The sequence below is a fragment of the Hippoglossus hippoglossus genome, chromosome 1 (assembly GCF_009819705.1).
Source record: "Hippoglossus hippoglossus isolate fHipHip1 chromosome 1, fHipHip1.pri, whole genome shotgun sequence".
NCBI classification, from domain to species: Eukaryota; Metazoa; Chordata; class Actinopteri; order Pleuronectiformes; family Pleuronectidae; genus Hippoglossus; species Hippoglossus hippoglossus.
The window spans coordinates 23,609,610-23,628,925 of record NC_047151.1 but is presented as its reverse complement, the minus strand read 5'-3'; the positions used below and the strand labels follow the sequence as shown (position 1 = coordinate 23,628,925).

General features: G+C 40.9%; 1 protein-coding gene across 1 annotated transcript; it reads right to left on the bottom strand.

The window, feature by feature from the left end:
* Window positions 1–783: 783 nt before the first annotated feature.
* On the bottom strand, window positions 784–8,935 carry frg1 (FSHD region gene 1). The gene is made up of 9 exons (XM_034600013.1): window positions 8,782–8,935; window positions 7,619–7,686; window positions 6,839–6,961; window positions 4,880–4,937; window positions 4,434–4,548; window positions 3,272–3,376; window positions 3,035–3,126; window positions 1,405–1,515; window positions 784–931 (listed from the first exon to the last, which is right to left on the bottom strand). The coding sequence occupies exons 1-9, from the start codon at window positions 8,838–8,840 to the stop codon at window positions 895–897; spliced, it is 768 nt and encodes a 255-aa protein (XP_034455904.1). The 5' UTR covers window positions 8,841–8,935; the 3' UTR covers window positions 784–894.
* Between the last annotated feature and the right edge of the window lie 10,381 nt (window positions 8,936–19,316).

The following is a 19,316-nucleotide window of genomic DNA, read 5'->3' as shown; positions in this document are numbered from 1 at the left end:
GTTCCACAGTCTGTAAAGTAACGAAGCACATTTACTCAAACACTGCACTTCAGGGAGATTTTTATTTATTTTTTATTTCACTTTATACTTCTGCTTCACTTGATTTCAGAGGTAAATGTTCATTTTACTCCATGACATCTATCTAGTTACTTCGCCTGGTAAGAATTCATTTGATTCTTCTTGTTCAAGTCATCAGATATTAAGGGGGAAAGACAGTGCAGTAAAGATTTTGAAGATTTCTAATGCAGCTTAATTTTTCCTTTTTCTTGTGCAGCAGATTTACTTCAACTCTTCCAAGCAGTTTTTCAAGCACATTGATTTAAAAGTAAACACTGATTAAAAACATTAATTCTTTCCACGTAATGTAAGTACTAAAATGTGTTCATGAGATTGATGGTTTTGCAGAATATCTAATATTTGGTGTCTCAACCAACAATAAAAGTAGTTGTTTACACAATGAAGCATCACTCATAGTAGCCCAGTAATATATTACATGTATGTATTTCAAGGTAGACATTTTCTGTATAACTAGCACTTTTACTGTTGATGTATTATGTCGTAATTTTGTGTTGACGTGCAGGACTTATGACCATTTTTTTATTGTGTTTTTCTAATCCTCATTCAAACAAACAAATACAAAAATGAACAGACATCCAGTTGATTCATAGCAAAGTGAAACGATAGATGATTCTTTACACTGTGGATCAGCTGACGTGTAGAAATGTCACCACCCTGGTGAATCCAACTTGCTGCAGAGTAGAATAATTGCCCAGACAAAACAGATTTGACCTTGTAATGTTTATTATTATTAAAAAATAACATCTAATCTGAGATTAAAAGACCACAATAATGAAAAGGTGACATTTACAAAGACATGGCAGCAGAGTTGAATCTTCACTTGCAGTACCTGTCTGCTTTCATCTTGCTTCTCCTGTAATGAAAAGAAAGATCAGGTTAAACTCAAAGTATGCAAACAATTATTTCATCATCATTTCCCAAATTATGACTCTTTGACTTTATTGTATCATAAAGTAAAAAACAGATAATTTAGTTTTTAACAGTTTGAACATTAAGTGAAATTGCAGCTTTGTTTATTGCTTCTTTTGACACTGCACATCAAGAACATAGTGAAAAGTGCACTTCTTTACTTTCATACTTTATTTAAGGTTTATAATTTGGATCTTGGAACAGACATGAATTGATCTTGAATGTCAACCTGTTGATTTGGCTTGTTTTGCATATGGATACACTGATAAGCATCATGCATCTGTGGAAACACTCGGAAGTTAACCTTTTGTATGAATTTAATTTTCTGAGAAAAGAACATTTAAAAAGGAGAATTATCAAAAAGCAGAATGACAGCAGATATTTTACAATAAATATACGATGATCTTGTTTTCACACCTGTCGAGCAGAGACTCATGGAACTTCCCGTCCGTTCTGGCTTTCTTTAACGTGACGGCGTCGCCCTCGTTGACCCTGAGCCGCCGATCTTGAAAACTCTGAAACTTCTTCCTGTAATTCACACGGCAACATTAATACGACAAATACCAATGCTCGTACAAAAGGAAAATGGTTAGAAACCACAGAGTATTTAAATGTTGACAGCGGCTAAGCCTGCTAGCTGCGACAAAACAACACATACACAACTGATATCCCCAGAAACACTAAAGTCTCAAGGTAACACTGCACCGTCACAGGCTGTAAAGACTTATTCCTCCATGAATGCTGTTTCTTTTAAATACGCCTTGAACAGCTTCAAAATTAAACTTTATTAAATATCTTGCTATAAAACAACCCAGGCACCTTGTCAGAAACTTCTTGGATAGTTAGTTCGCCTGTCTGTGTTTTATGATTCCCCGGCTGCACTCCATCCTGAAAGGCATTTCAGATGCTAAACACTACATCAAGACACAGGCTCAAGGGCAGCCATTATCAACATGTCAACATGACGAGTCCATTTCCCCAGCATTCATCTCAAACAAATAATAGAGCGGGAGCGCAAGCCAAAGCACGCAGAGCGAAAAAAACCGACATAACAGCTTCAGATTTATTGCCTGGAACTGGATCGGCTACAGACGGGTCGTATATAAAAGCACTAACAGCATCAGAAGCTAAACTGTGCTAATGTTTGCTTCCTCATTCCACTCAAACAACACTCCATCAATTGCATCTTTAACACGCAGGATTGAAGAGGAAGTAGCTGAGGTGCGTGATCTCTTGTTGTCAAACTCTGGTCTGTCTGACACAATGTGTGGATTCTGGGAAGGAAAAAACATCTTTTTGTTTTTGATTAGAATAAAGTAATTTAGCATTTATTCTAGAGGAGGCTACGAGGTAAACTACTTAAACTGTAAAATGTCAAACTGTTGAGAAATAGAATTTGATTGCTTTGACTTTATTCTAATCAACAACGCAGAACCTGAGAGATATAATATGTGCTACAATACGCAATATAGTCTATGTAGTTTAAATCACACAAGAGATATTATAAATTCATATAAGTGATGCAGAGATGCACATTCGCTCGGAGTAAATCTAAAGAAAAACACAAATAACATAAGAATAAAAATAATTGAAATAATAGATGGATTTTTTACGAGGAAACAATTTCAGCCTATTGATCATTTTAAAATCAGTGACAAGAAAACACAGAAAACATACAATTCAATAGAGAAGTCCTAAAAAATGGATATTAACATTGTGCAGTATTTCTACAAATAATTCTAACAATATGATGATACTTATACTTAATTCAAAGAGTTAGTTTGAAATATTTCATTTCCCTCAATATTTAGGATTCCCAAAGATAACACTCCGCTCCATCTGTCTATTCAAGATGCTAATTTGAAGGAAATTGGGTGAAATAACGTCAACGTGGCTGAAAATGTATGGATTGACTTTAGATCTTAAATTGGTCATATCTGTGTAAGGATTTACTGGCTTTATTAGAGAATAAGAGTTCCAACATGGATTTCCCTCATGTGTTTGTGACTGGGCTGCCTGTGGAATGAGTCAGCGCGATGTTACTCACACATAATTGATCTCACACGACTTCACATTGCCCTGGTCCTCGTCTGCAATGTCATCTTTACGCTTGACGTCTCGGTCCGCACTTGATCGGACCTGGAGAGAGGAGGACGAATCAAAAAACAGAAAGAGATTCAATTTCAATACCTGCAGTCCCCTGAAGTGAGGGGTCGCAAACATGTCCCCTCTTCCTCTTCGGATTAACATGCAACCTAGCGGAAGAACACGATTTACACATCACCTTCAACATCTCGCCGTCCCCCGCCGTCTTGTTCTTGGCAACAATGTCCCCGATGTCACTGTAGGAGATGAAACAGCTATTTGCTGCCATGAGAGCCATTTTGCCCTGAGGCAGAGCAGAGAAAACAGAGGAGAAGGCAGTAGATTAGATAGAATTGCAGTGGGATTGGTTGTTGTGACAGGCGTGAAATGTTGCCTGATATTTGATGTAAAAGAGGCTCAGGGTTGTGCCAGGCAGGTTGTTTATAGGTTCAACAAAGCAACAAGGGGAGCAACGTGCCACAGTGTTAAGGCAGAGGCATTCTGCATAGTGAAGTAGCTTCTCATGGCTACAGCAAAGTGTCTCACAGGCTGAACTCCAGTCCAGCATGAGGCGAGCTGTGAAAGGCAGGGGAGCACTTACATGATATGTCACAAATATAAAACATTTGTACTTATTCAGATGTCAAACATCAATCACTGGTCACATGGGCGTTCACACAAATTAAACCTTTTTAAACACAAATACACTTAATTAAGTAAAGTATTTATAAACATTTGTAACATGTGACCTATATATAGACCCTGTCCTGTATGTTGCATAGCCTGTGTGTTTATATGTTAATTATCATTAAATCACAATCTTGGTTATATAATAAAATCAATTTCAGTGTGAGTCAGAGAGTAAAATCAAATTCCTTAAATTCATCAACATACTTGGCCAATAATTTTGATTCTGGTTTTAAGTATTACAACAAATTCAACTTAACACAGATAAAACATCTTTCGGGAAATTTGCATCTTTGCCTTGACTTTGTATTTAATCTCACTGCGTTAAATATTTGCATTTATCTCCTATATTCAGTGAGAAAATATGAAGAGTTCTAGTTTGGTGTATTTGTTACAGCAGCAGCTCTTCTGGTTCAGAAAGCTGGGGATGATGGGTAATATCCCCCGTTCACTTGTGTTTCAGTTCAGTGAGTGGGACGACACAGTCACAGCTACAGTCACAAACACACAAACTGTTTCTTTCTCTACATGAAATCCAATTAACCTCTCAGACACGGAGCCCAACAGATTCATCCCCACATGTGGTGACAGAGGGCGCTGTTGCTCAATACACGTTACATAGTGTTACTTTAACCGATGGCCTCATTAGATCAGAACAGACAAGATTCACTCACATCCTGGAAGACTGGTTCCCATTGTTCCCTGGCGCCGATGGCATCCGAGCGGCCCACCACCAAACCCTCAGAGTTTATACCCAGGTATTTGCCGTATCCAGACTTCAAGGCTATTCTGCAACAACAACAACAAAAAAGATCACAATTTTCCCCTGGCACCGGAGGAGACAACACAAACGATGCTAATCTAATGTTCACGACATCATTAGCTTTTCCTGCAGAATGTTTTTCTTTACGACAGGAAAGGTGAAACCACCACATGAGAAATAGATCTCTAACAGACAGAACCTCTGCAGGAGATGCTGCAGGTGGAAGCATAAATTACTGTTCTACATCAAGACAACACAAACAAATCCTTCATATAAAATGCATAAGTAGGGTAATAATTCTGTGGGTGGAGGATTATCTGTGGATGCAAACACGAGGAGCAGTTTGTGTGTATTCACCGTGAATCGGAGAACTTGATGGCAGTGAACTGCTCTGGAGGGTCTGGTCCTTCATCATCTGAAATACATAGAACAAGTTTGACCTTTTAAATCTTTGTTAGTGTTACTTTTCAAATTGCTACGAAAACAGATGTTGTTAAGATGACAAAAAAGTTAAATAAAATATTCTCTGACGCAAGATCTTTGACTTGTTACTTAACCCTGATTTGTCAGTTGTGACGGAAATGCCACACAAAACAGATAATACAGCGTTGAATTATTCACTGTGCAAGAATCATACACTGAAAATGTGCATAATTTATTTTCAGATCAAGATTATCCTTCAGACAAATCCCATATTTGTCTTATACATTCAAACCCTCTGGCTGTGGAGCGCTGTGCAGATCTCAGACCAGTGCATGATATGGAAGGAACTGCTGTGTTGCATTTAAATGCTTTGTTTTAAACACCGAGGTCTCCTGGGCGCCCTGTGATTTCATAGAACTGTGACCCGCCTGCGATCAGGTCACTTCCTGTCTTTTTACGATGCATCAGAGCGTGATACGGGCATCTGGTCGAGGAGGAGCAGAGTCGACTAGACATCAACACAAGAAGCATTAAAAAGAGTAAAATACGATATAAGCTGCTTTTTCAAAAGGCTTATTATCTGTTGTTTATATCAGAGTATGACCCTCAGGTTTGGCTGAGAGACCATCAGCATGTTTCCTTTGACCTGCAGGTGAATGGCAACATTTTTTGCAGCTTTCCAAAAGGCTGCATCATACACACTGTGCTGCTGGTGCGGAAAATCTATAATCTCTCTTTCTATACTGCTGGCTCGCGTTCTCTTTCATCTCCTAGAAACAAGCCTATGTGCATGCAGATGACGAGGGCCCACTAAGGGAGTTGGGATGCTTCAGTCTCCGAACCGTTTTCACTGGTTCTCACAAAACGTGGGCTGAATTAATTGTGAATAGCGTCTCTCCTTCCCGGGCAGACAGGTGCAACGTGAACGCAGCAACGCTCCCTCAGAAGTGGGTGAAAACACTTAGTTAGCTCTGCCCTTCCCCTCAAGTCAACCCCTGCTTTTCTGTCTGGATTTCCTGCTTAAATACTTTTAGCTTTTTGGACTGAATGTAAACCCCCCCCCCCCCCCCCCCCCCCCCCCCATCACCTGAAGCCTCAGGGTGTTGTTTACAATATTGTCCTAACTGTTTTAATTATACACATTATCCAATATGTCATTCACTTTGCAGAAAACAATTAAATGCTGTGACCTAGTAGAACTGCACCACTCACAATGTACATTGTTAGATTTAAGTGTTAGATGATCATCTTTACTCGCACGGACATGCTTTGGCTTTAGAAAGACGGATGCTCAACGGATGGTAATTACTTTCTCCATTAATTGCTTTGTCTATAACATGTCAAGAAATATTGAAAAATTCTCCACAGCCCGGGGGCGATGAATTAAAATCATCTTGTTTTATTTTATCTCCCTTAATAAACTAAGACCCTAAAGAGTGATGGTTAGTTTTTAATTAGAATTTGTTTTGAGTCATTACCTGGACAACATTTTTTTTCTTTAATGGTAACACAACATGATTCTATCAAACACAATACAATTCCACTAGAATGTGATGGACAAGTCTCTCCCCAGGTAGTGATGTCTGAGACATTACACTATATAAGCAGGGAAACTCAAGGAATTTGTGTAGAAATGGAATTACTAATAAAGGAGAATGGCGTTTGTATAATACTATGCATCAGTGAGACGAATAATAACTCTTAAAGTAGTTGATGTTGTTATTAAAGCACAAAACATTCGTGGGAAACTTAGTATGAAGCTCAGAAATATCTCTTTCATTCTGTGATTACACCATATGTTATGTCAGGTATCCTCAACAATATATACATTTTCTACAGTGCTGATACAAGCTACGAGGCCCGCGTGAAGGAGACGACTCATGACCTGCTCACCTTTGTGTGGTGCACCGACTGTGAAAAGTCCGGTATCCATGGCATGGATGTAGGCGTTGTTCTGCATTTCTAGGGCAACGGAACCCGTAATTTCTCCAAAGTTGGTGACGGACCACCACCCGTCTGGTGAGCAGAAACACCCAGGTCAGAATATGCAATAACACACGTCATCACTGTTTGCTTTAAAGTCACAGAAACACAAAGGTTGAAACTCCACTCTCTCTTTTTTTTTGCAGTAAACTGTGCTGATGTAAGGCATTAGCTGTGTTTAGGATTAGAGTTTATGAAAATCTTGATTTGGATGCTTCCTCAGCTAAAAATGTGTTTACCTCAGGGTAGCGGATTACTTGTAGCTGGTTCTTCTCATTTTTGTGACAAACTGTGAGCAAATATTATAATATAGCCCCTAGAAGTTTGGTATCAGGCACACATCTATAAATACTAACAGTTTATGACTATGAAATTGTTTCTCTGTTAATATTGCAAACTTTTCCATTACACACATTTAAATAAATCGTAAGTTATGTGGTCGTAAAAAATCGGAATGGTAATATGGGCAGATTTTTGCACACGAATAACATGTGGGCAAGGTTTTCTCCAATTATCCGCAACAGTATAAATAAAAACAAATTCTGATTCATACAATTAAGTGTCTTGAGGAGGAAACTATGCTAAACTGTCCAATCCTTAACATCTCAGCCACCTGCACGCAGCTTAATGTTGATGTCATATCGTCTCTAGGTGACTTTTACAGTTTATAAATAAAGTAGATAAACACACCGACTACATCAGGTTTTTGTTCATCGTCTGTCGCTTTTCTTTTCTTATCCTTGTGCTTCTTCTTTTTCCTGTGAGGAAAAAAATACAAAATTGCAATCACGTCAAATGCTAATTGAAGATGTGGCTGTTAAATGTTTAACTACACGGGTTGACCTTGTAAAACATAAGCAAACATTCAGACTCTGGGAGCTGCTGATTCTGGGAGAGGTGAATATATTTTTCTTGAAATGCAACTCCAAGGCTCTGAATATCGAAACCTGATCAAGGAGTTATCATTCAAGTTTCATCATGAATGAAAGTTTTATGACCTGAGCTGCAGAGCCTCCAGAAAAAAGACTCTTAGGACTCTTAATGCATGTTGTGGAGCTACGGTGTAAATTGAAAGTTTGATTTTTTTGGGTGATGCATAAAAATAATATCCTCGAGTTTATGCATTTATATGAAAATAACGACTACTTGAACAATTGCATGTCATTATTTGCAGAATGACACAGAAGTGCCTCAAAATAAAACATCTAAGTTTGGATATTTTTGTCAAAGTGGCTCCTATATATTTATGAATAAATACAATTTATAAATGTTTACTAGCACAATACGTATAAAAAAGAGGCTTATATAAAAAGAACAAATACTTAATTCTTCTAGTATTTATAATTATAGAGTCTGCTGTGATAATATTCTGCTATCCTATAACGTATAGGTTTTCTAGGCAGTTATTTCTCTGTGATCATATTTTACCTCGGAAATATAAATGGACACTTATACCACTAGTAATAACACAAATAATAATAACATAACAATGTGCCATTCAACATTTTAAGGACAAAGCATTGTTTGATTGCACCAAACTGAAGGATGGTTGAGATGTTAGCTGTTAGCATAAATAGTGTCCATGTGTTAGCTCTCCTCGAAATGCAGACTGAGCTCGACAGCCTGTGAAAACATTTGAACCAACACCGTGTTCATATTTAGCTGTTAACGGTTTGATCTTTTAACTTTTAAGTTACTGATCACAGACAGAGAAGCAAAGATCAAAGCCTCCTCGTTCTCGCCTCTGCTACATTAGCTAGTTAGCACAGGTTGTAGGGAATCCACTCGGTTAGCTCATAATAAAGTAATGTAGGCTGCAGGGACGTGTGCTGCTACGCGAGAGAGGAACTTACCCTTTGCTGAGACCTTTCAAAACCAGTTTGGTTGATTTCACGCGTGAATATTCAGCCATTTTCTGCAGCTAGCCCGGAGGTTAGCAACTTAGCACAGCTAGCAAACAACGAGTGCTACTACGGTGGCGGCAGAGGGACATTCAAAGTCCGAACCACCAAACCAGTTCACCAGAAGGCGATTTCATAACAAGGATACAGTAGAAGTACTTATACATATATACTCTATTACAGGTACTGCCTTAGTAAATGTAAAGGGATAATATTCTTAAGTGTTCTTAGTCTTAAGTGTTCTTAGTTTTCCTTACTTTCCTTATTTTTTAACCCTTAAAGTCAAGACAGTAAAAACCCAGAGTCCTCCCCAGTCCACATGAATGTGACCTGAAGAGTGGTGTCCTCATATAACTGTTGATGCTAATATCGCCTCATTAAACAGGAATGGCCCAATCAGGGCCCTGCGACAGGAGGCGATAAATCATTTGAAGACACTGTCAAGAAGTAAAACAAATTGGACAGTGGCTTGTGTTTTCTGCCCACTGCAGTAAAACTCACCTGGTAAGAACTCCATCATCTGACAGAGAGGAGAGGAAACTGCTTGAGTGATGAAAACCTGATGAGAGCTGCTCAAAACCAGGAAGATTCACCACAACAGAGCACGTCATGACTGACGCAGGAGGGAAACTACAGTAATACCTCAACGAGAGTCCTGATGCTGCCGTCCCCGGAGAAAGAGAAAGTTTGAGTCAGGGAGTTCGGAAGCTTAATCTGGTCAGAGAAAGTCCTGGGAGCTTTGAGGAAGTTGGCCAGTGGGGTGTTTAGAAGTCATGATTCAACATTTTTTTCCCCCTGAGCTGTATTTGTGCACCAGTCGTTTGTCAAATTCAATGATGCTTTGACAGCAATCCCGGTTGTTGATGGGATTTAGCAGTCGTAACTTGTTCCAAGGAAGCTGAGTGGCTAAGCCCATAAGTATTTAGGAGGAGCTGAAGGAAGCCAGTGTCAAGCAAAGTGGTGTAACTCACACAGCACCTGATGCAGAGAAGCTACAGCAGCATCTTTCTTCAGGCTTTTAATATCTACACATTACTTTCTGTTATAGAACCTTTTATCGGCTCTTTTCCAGAAGGTTCGTGGTTGGTGGTAATTAACAAATAAGTTGTTCTTTGTGACAATATAAACAAGATCCAAGTATCTTGTTCACGTGTTGAACGTCCAATAAAAGTGACAGCCTGAATTAAATGTCCAATTAGAATAACAATTCAGAAAAACAATATTTTGACAGAAAATTTAAATCAGCCATCGCCTACACTGTACCTCCTGTCATATATTTATCACAGATGCATCACAACATCGAACCCAACAAAGAAAAGTTTGATGGACTGGAAATCCTCCTCGCAAAACACGTGGGACGAGACAAGTGATGCAAATCATGATGGAACAGTATTACCCGCGGTCTGAATGTTAGATCTGTCATCCGGTGAAGGATGAGTTAATCCAGGAACACTCCCATGTCCTTTGTGTCTCTCATGTCCTTGTTAAAGTGCTTTTTGTCTAACAAGTCTGCCCGCTCCATTAGCTGCCTCTCAACTGTGAAAAAGCACATCTATCATCCTTATGCACACAAAGTACAAAAGCCCCGACCGGCGCTGACAAGGAATTAACTCATTCTCGTGGAGGTGAAATCTTCCTCTTGTTTGTTTTGTCCAGAAACCTGCGTACAAATGATGACAAAGTCAAGTTTTATCTTCTGTTTGAGGTCATATTTTTTAAATCGGCCCATTGGTCCAGTGCACAATATCATGACAAAGATTGCCTGGAGCCATTCATGGTTTTTAGAGGATACATCCCAATTCATATAGTGAATCAGTCTTTTTTTCACCTTGGTTTTGAGTGATTGATCATAATTAATGTCCATATAATGGATTTTTGTGGCCAATGTTAATTGAAAACTTGAATTTGATCACACATAGGAACACAACACAAACAGGAGTTGTTTCTGCGAAGGATTTTGTTTTAAGACAAGTTTGGTGTCGGGTCAAAATATGAGAGGGTGACGTTTCTGAATGGCCATAATCACTAATCTTTGACACTTAGTCACCTACTCAGAAGAAACACTGGGAAACACACGAGCGAGCTTCGATCACAGAGGTAACACAAGACGATCTGGTGAAGAAGAGGTGTGTGAGCAGGTGTATTCATACACTGTGACTGATTGGTGATGAGGTGAAGGTGTGGTGAGAAACTGCCGACTTGACAGGAAGTGAAGCTGGAGTCCACGAACGGAGGGAAGAACACAATAAAACAGGAAGTGACAAATGAAAAATGCATGAACGTTAAGTAGCAGCTGTTACATCTTGTTTCCCTGTATCTGCAGGTACTCCAGTTCCTATACAATCCAAAGACATGCAGGTTGGGTTAACTGGACGTCAGCTCCGCGATACCTGTCCAGGATCCTACCTCACTTCTCGCTCCCTGTCAGCTTTGATGGGCTCCAGCCCCAAGGCGACCCTCAAAGAATAAACGGTAAAGAGATGAAAGAGTCAGTGCTCAGCTTGAATCTTTTAAGCTACAAACCACAAACCAAGTCAGAAATCATTATAACTATAATAACTATAACAGCCACATTAACAAAGTCATCTCATCACCACCTTCAGAACGTATCGAGGAGAAAAGGACGTTTGTCTCAGCGGGATTTAGAAAAACTTGCATCTATCTTCAGCCGACTTGACTATTGTAATGTTGTTTTGACAGGTCTCTCAAACGCAATCGATCGGAAAGCTGCAGCTAATTCAAAAGGCTGCCGCTCGAGTCCTCACCGACACAGAGAAAGTGGATCGTATCTCTCCGGTTCTGAGAAATTTACCCTGGCTCCCTGTCCGTCAAGGAATTGACTTCAAAATCCTGCTGTTGGTTTATAAAGCGGCGAATTGTTTAGGTCCAAAATATATTTCGGGTCTCCTGCTACGTTATAAACAACGGCTCTTCATTGATTTTTTTAATTCTGTAATTAACTATTCTAATTTCTTTTTAAATGCTTCTTTTTGCATCGTCTCCTGTTGCTTTTACAATTTGTCCTGGTGCCCTTTTATATTTTATGTGAAGCACTTTTAAATTGTCTTGTTGTTGAGATGTGCCACACAGATAAACTTCGCCTTGTCTGAGGGATGAAGGAGCGATAACTTCACAGCCTCACACAGTGGGAATCTTTAATTGGCATCACAACAGAGGAGCCAAAGCCATCTTCAGGAAAGTATCATTAAATGGCTCCTGCTTGTCGTTATGTTGCACGAGCTAATGAAGTGTCTTTCGACGTCCTCTCCCACATCGTCTAATTACTTCTCTCGGTTGTTCGTTGTCTCTCCTCTCTCCTCCTTTCTGTAGTTTCTCTATTTTCACCCTTCTCTAAAAAACTTTTACTCACGACGTCTCCCCTCTGCTCACCTCACCCCTCTCACCCTCCCGCCCCCCCTGACCCCCTGCCATCCCACATCTGTCACTTATAATCCTCCTCCGGGGATTTAGGTGATGGGGGGTTAAGTTGCTGACAGTGTGAAGCAGGTGTTTTTTAGAAGTGGCAGCTTGCTGTTACATTGCACTATGGCCGCACTCTCACTTTGTCAATGTCACCGCTCCTTCACATCGTGTTTTCTCCTGCTTGTTCCTGACGCGTGTTTCTTGCAGGTTTTGTCCTCGGTTTTATGATGTGGACATCTGAGCGTGGGAGGCAGATGAAGATGGATCGTGCAGCTCCGTGCCCCCCGGGGGCCTCCTCGTTAAAAAAGGTCGTAATGATGTAATTTCCTGACTGAGAGTGACGCTGGGGAGGAGACGGAGATGTCAGACAGGTGGGGAATTTAAATGTGTGGCCTGTTTAAGCCACTCAGCCTGTGTGATGTGTGGTTATATTTTCACTCTACATTTCACCAAATTGACAAATCACCGCACATAAAGGTCCATGTAAGAGCTTAATAAATGACAGTTATTAAATCGTATTCATCCTCCCTCAAGTTGTTTTGTATAAAAAAATAATATCATGAAGGTTGCAGCGATGAAGCTTCCCTTGAATAAAAAGGACTTTGTCACACGGTAATTACGTGATGGAATATTGTGATTGAACACAAAGTGAAAAGGAAGGATGTTTCGGAGGAGAAAGCACCGAACGCACATATTTACTCCTGCATTTATTAAATGAAGGGGCGCAAAAGCATTTATTAACATCACAAGACACAATTAAAAAGATTAACTTGAGAGGTGCTAGGAGAGCTATTTATCCTCGGATGAACGGAGCGCCCGCCTAAATACATTTCATGCTGGACTGGGCTGCAGTATTACTCGACTTCATGGAGCTCTGGGCCTGGAAATTGACTACAGTCTACAGTCACTTAGAGGTCTTATGGCAATTTTGCTGCAGGATATGGACGAGGGGAGTTCAGAGGACGGATAAACACCTGTGACATTTCCCCTGCAGAAACAGAATCCACTCCACCCCGTATTTAATGCTTTCTCTTAAATCTCTCTGCACTGAATGTGATGTTTACTGACAACCTGGCTCTGGAATCGCTTCTGAATGATGCCTCCGATCCGCTTCTACCTCCTCGCCACAAGCCCGAGCTAAATATCCTCCTGAACAGTAAATAAAGCACGAGATCCTGAAGAGATCTGTGAACGAGATCAAGAATCATAAACCATCGTGCTATCAATGACGTCTTTCCAACACATGTTTCTCGTCAAGGTTATGGAGGAAATAAAAAGATGTTGGACACTTTTACAGCCTTTTACAGCCTGTTGCCCTTGATGACTGTGCTCAGTGCCAGGTTTTTATAAAAAGCACGCGGGCTCCTGTCTAATTATAAACTCCCTGAAACCAGTCATTTTGTGAGCCAGTGAATTCAGCTTTTTCTTTTTTGGCGGGGTTGGAAACCTTCTTCTCCATATAGCATTGCAGGGTTGCAGCGAGCGTGCATGTTTTCCCAGTTTAAACGATGACCTGCATACATCTGCCCCCCCCCCCCCCCCCTCCTCTCTCTCTTGCTGTCTCTGCACCAGTGACAGTGGCTGTGGTATTTGCTCTGAGTGGTTAGCATCTGTGGCTCTGCTCTGCTGGCTTACGCAGTCTTGTTCTTGCTTCAGAGCTTCCCCAAATCCCTGCTCCACTCCGTCTGTCACCCCCCCCCCCCCCCCCCACCCCCCACCTCTCCCTCTCCCCTGTCTTTCCACCCTGCGCTCGCCGTCCAAACACTCTTTTCAACTCCATCTTCACAGACCTTGAGATTGCCTTCCATCAGTTGTGAATGTTAAAAGAGACTAATTTATTATCCAACCCGGGTCCCTCTGCAGCAGGGCCGATGGAGGAAGGCAGTCAGGCTGCATTAATGACTCACTCTGGTGCTGGAGTTCTGCACGTCTTCACTGGGTGGCAGTGTTCACACGTCGCTCCCTCCATGCAGTCAGGCAGGAAGCCACCTGAGGGCCAGCGTGACATGCTCCCCACTGATCACAGTTTGCCAATGTGGATTTCAGGCAGCACCTTGTATTGAGTCAAAATTAGATATTTTTGGACCCATGCATATATGTATGGGTCAGATGAACAAAGCAGACGTATGGGAAGGGTTCATTTTTCCTCGAGGAACTTGGTTTTCTTTGCAAAAATTCAACCGGAAGTGTCTCCAATCCCCGCAAATTATCTAGCTTTAGGTGAAATAAATCAGATTATTCTCGAGTTTAGCCGTGCGATGGCAAATAAACAACCTCATTTACACACTCCATGGGTGGTGCATTCTCTCCCTCTAATTATTCCACTTCTCTCAATAAACTGATTGCACCCTTTCCTGTTTCCAATTAAACCCGGCTGAAGGTTTTGTAGCACTTGATGATAAATGCTGTTTCACATCAAACATGGCACCTCCAGTATAACATCTCTGACGCGCTCTCCGCAGTAATTTGCCCTTTTCGCTGGTTGTGGCTGTGCAGCATCGAGTCGGAAAAGCCTCTCAGAATGTGAGGGGAGTGGCTGAATAATTCACAGTCTTGTGTATTTTTAAACTCATCCTTACATTTATAATGCAGAGAATCATATGACACTGACATGCTGTTAATCTTTTAGCGTCTGCCCGTCTCTGTAGGCTTTTACCGGTGAATCACTGCCAGTTAGCGAATACATGGGATGCACTCGCACAAACACACACACGCACACACACAAACATGCACACACTTCTGAAAAAAGTGAGATGTGTAAGCCTGTTTTCATTTCTCAAGACGAGCACAGATGGCCTCGTGTTTTTCCTCTCGTCTTTCTCACAGAACGAAGTAACTCGGTTTGACATCACCTGCGACCAAACAGGCAGGAATCCATCAGCGGCTTTCAATCGGACAAAGTGACCAGTTGCAGAGAAATTGTATTTTGATTATTCATATTAAGTTATTTGTAAGATTTAAAGACAGCGTGTCTCTGTAATTACTCCACCTCTGATTATTAGGCGGTGTGCACTGGTACGCAGCACGAGGCGGAGTGAGGGACATGAATCACCAGCTGGATCTGAACCAGGTTTGAACCCACAGTCTCCCAAGCATATGGTAATCATGCAATAATGAACTGTTGTCTGCTGAGCTCTCTGCAAGGTGTTCTCCCTAACATATTGCAGTGGGAGTGTTCATATTGTGGTGGTGTTGGCACACACACACACACACACACACACACACACACACACACACACACACACACACACACACACACACACACACACACAGGCTTACATCTCTCTTTGAAAATGTCACTGATAATAAATAAGCAATTTTTCAATTTCTTGCGGCACACAACAGCCTGTTATTTATACATTAACAATATGTATTAGAAAGAATAAAGTGGACGTGTGCAACCAACATGTGATTGTTCATTATCTTTTTTCCCCCATCAACATACTGACAAAACCTTCAGGATGAACTTGTGTATTTTATTTTTTTTTTGCCCATTTTCATTCATTCCGACCATTTTTCCTCCCTCACAGCCTCCTGTTGTGGCAGCTGAAGCCCAATTAGGACATTTATGGCTATCAACAAGGTGGGATTGCTTTCCGCACAACATTCACAAGATTACTTCCCCAGGTGCCGACGAAAACTGGACTCATACATCAAAATCAAAAGTGAATCGCGGCACACTGCGAGGCGACGTGCCAGTATTCTTAATAGGTTCATGTATTTATTAAATCTCATGCGCAGCTGTGTGAGCAGCTGCTTTCAACACCGAGAGTATTTACGGTTATGTTTAGGTAAGTAAAACCACTTGGATGAGGTTAAGATCGTGTTTACAGTTTAGTATTAAAACTGACTTACAATACGAGAGGGAGGAGACAGGATGTAAACTCAGGGCTTTGTTTTTTTTTTAATGGTGCTCCATCCCACCACCAGACCTTTGGTTTCCCCTGCAGAAATTAATTGCAATTAGCAATGAATGGAAGTTCATGTTGCAAATGAGTTGCATTTTAATGTAGCTTACGGGAAAGGGGGTGAGAGGGATTCAAGCTGCTATCAAAGGGAAATAAAGAGACGTGCATTTGGGGTTGTGGGTTTTGAAATGCTGCTCCACATAAACATATTCTAGAGCCCTGCGGTTTTATGTCTGCACCGACAAAAACATGTTTTGTTCGGCCAACGTGACCTTTGACCTTTGACCACACAAATCTAAACAGTTAATCCACGAGTTCAGCTGAATGTAGATGGCAGATGAAATTAAATTCACAACAGGGGCTCCTCATGTATGATGTTCACAAAAACATGAGGTCACTGTGATCTCGACCTTTGACCCTCAACCACCAACATCGAATCAGCTCATGTTTGAGTCCAACATTTCACTCAGGTGCTCCTGAGATATCACGTTCATAAGGAAACATAAAACGATTTTTAAACTCACAGTGACGTCATCAGTTTATCTGTGAGTCCAAGTGAATTAAAATTTGAAAGGATTTGCTGGCAGCTTGACCTTTGACCCTTTGTCCACTAAAATCTAATCAATTCATCCTTATGATAAACGGAACATTTGTACCGAATTTGAAGAAATTCTTTCAAAGAGACCTTGAGATATCATGTTCACAAACAGATGGATGCAGGGGCATAAAAACAAAAGCACAACAGGTTCATACATTTAGTTATTTATGTAAATATAAAGTCACTAAGTCTTTATTCACAAACTGCGTCTTCAAACATCCTGGATGCCGCGGGGGGGAACTCGCTGGTTAAATAAAAGCTGCTGCATGTTTGTTATAGACGACTGAAGTATTGATGGGAGCCGGAGAGATGTCACGTCGTTCCTTTCAATTAGACAAACCGCTGTTAGAAAATAATCAGCTCCACTGACACAGTTCAAGTGGGAAATCAATGTAAAAAGATTTTTGGAGCTTACTAACCACCACTCTCCGAGCCGGGAAACGTGGGACTCACTGTGATAATGACTCAGCTCATTGTGAAAATACAATTTAGTTAAACTATTCGCAGAAATTAAAGCCAGTTCATCACACTTGAATAGTTTTTCTACACCCCCCCCCCCCCCCCCCCACACACACACACATAAAAGATAAATAAACTCAAAATGTGCTTCTCTGTGTTCAGCTATATGCTACATTATTTTGTGAGCACTGACTGATACTGTATTGGCATCCACTCCTCTTCTTCTTGCCCCCATTTTAATCCCATAGAAACTGCGTTAGGATTATGCACAAAAGGCGCTTTTTAGACACAGATTTGCATGTTTGGATTAGAAAAGCCTTGTAATGGAGGCATGCAGAAAGCCACCATCTTGTTCTGACATCCACTAAACCGACGCGTGGCTGCCTCTGCTTTTAACTACCACACATTACTCATCTGTCTGTCTGCCGCTACAGATAATTTCTCGCTGGGAGGAATTTGCTCTGTTGCTGATAAATGTGGGAAGTGGAGGGAAGAGTTTTTTTCTATTTCAATTATCAACTTCAGTAGCCAATCTCCTTGCCTCTAGAATGTCTTGTGAACAACAGCCACTAGATCAAATGCGCTCATTTGCATTCCAGGCGTGGAGAGAGAGAATTGAGTGTTGGTGTTCTGTGTGCCGGTAACCCACAGACGACACCCTGCCGGATTCCAACACATCGGCAACACAATGTGCGTGAACGTAAGGAAGAAAATGACAAATTACAGCGATTCCGGACTGAAATGCTTAAAAGCAGCTGCTCGAGAAGTTGCTGTTTTTCTTGAAACGCTCGCTGAGGTAAAGACAGGTGTCCTCGGGATTCTGTAAGCACAGTTTGTTCATCCGCTGGAAGAGGCGGCTGCGAGCTTGTGAGAGCCACAGATCTAAGTGACACAAACAAAGAGTTACAAGTTATGTCGCCGCCGCCGCCGCTGTCGCTTTGTCTGTCTCGCTTTCTTCTTTCTATCAATCAGTTTTATTTAAATCAAGAAAAAAAACACGAACGCAATGTGTTAAATGAACAAATCTTGTGTCTGGGTCAGTTAGTCAGACACGTGTGTTGATGAACCAGGAGTTAATGATGTGTGAAAACAGAAATGATTGTGTCTTTGACCTGTCTGAACAAATCTATATCTGGTGTTCTGAGTTAACATCATCAATCAGCACGATACTGAACACAGCCGGTGTTTGCTTGGCAGAGCTGTTCAAACACAAACTTCTCCTCCTTCCTTTCCCGCTACGTCCACACTGTTTGTCAGACTTGTTGACGATAGTAAAGGTTTGATAACTGATGCAATTGTGGGCAACTGGAGATGCTGAGCTCTTATTACTGCTGTGGGAAACAATGGAAGTGTGTGTGTGTGTGTGTGTGAAGACTGACCAATCACAGCGGAGAGCCAGATCGAATTAAGTTTTGCCTTTGATTTAAAGCTGCAGCTGCGTATTTTGGGGCAAAAGATGACTACATATTTCATGAACGTTATTGTGTATGCTGAAACTTTGTTGTGTTTTTATCCTTAGGGCCACAACACACATATTATCACCTTGTTAGTGATACCTTGTGTAGTTTTTTTAAAAAAAAACTTCTTTTACACAAGGACACACATATAATGCAACACAATCTTGCCAATCGTTTCACAGTATTAAACAAAACTGAAAAAAGTGAGTCTAATATTCTCTGTCCTTTAAGCTCTGATTTGGCCTCAATCCACTGATGAGATAAAAACATCTCTTTCTGCTAAATTTGCCACTATTACAGATGCTAATTTCTAATTTAAGCTGATTTCAGTGATTGAATCAGTAACTGCCAGATTCCTGGTGTGTGTATTGTCTGATTGTGAGTGTGTGTCTGTGTGTGTGTGTGAATAGGGCAGAAGATTGTCTTGAGTGGGTGACGGGTGTGTTGATGACATTTCTATCCTGGATGCTATGTTCTAGCCAGACGCCCCCCCCCCCCCCCTTGGCTAAATCAAAGACTCTGCTCTATGAGTTTATTACAATGAGCAACACTTCACATCACACAAATGAATTTTTAATAGCTTTTATGAAACATTTTTTTACGAGAATACATGTAAGCAGCACAGAGCCTCTTATTTCTGTA

Bases quoted from the DNA above. Each gene is read 5' to 3' on its own strand.
- frg1 (XM_034600013.1), bottom strand. From the start codon at position 8,840: ATGGCTGAATATTCACGCGTGAAATCAACCAAACTGGTTTTGAAAGGT. The intron at 7,687-8,781 runs GTAAGTTCCTCT...TTTTCCTCACAG, and splicing joins TTGAAAGGTCTCAGCAAAGG to GAAAAAGAAGAAGCACAAGG. The intron at 1,516-3,034 runs GTGAGTAACATC...TGTGAATTACAG, and splicing joins TCGTGTGAGATCAATTATGT to GAAGAAGTTTCAGAGTTTTC.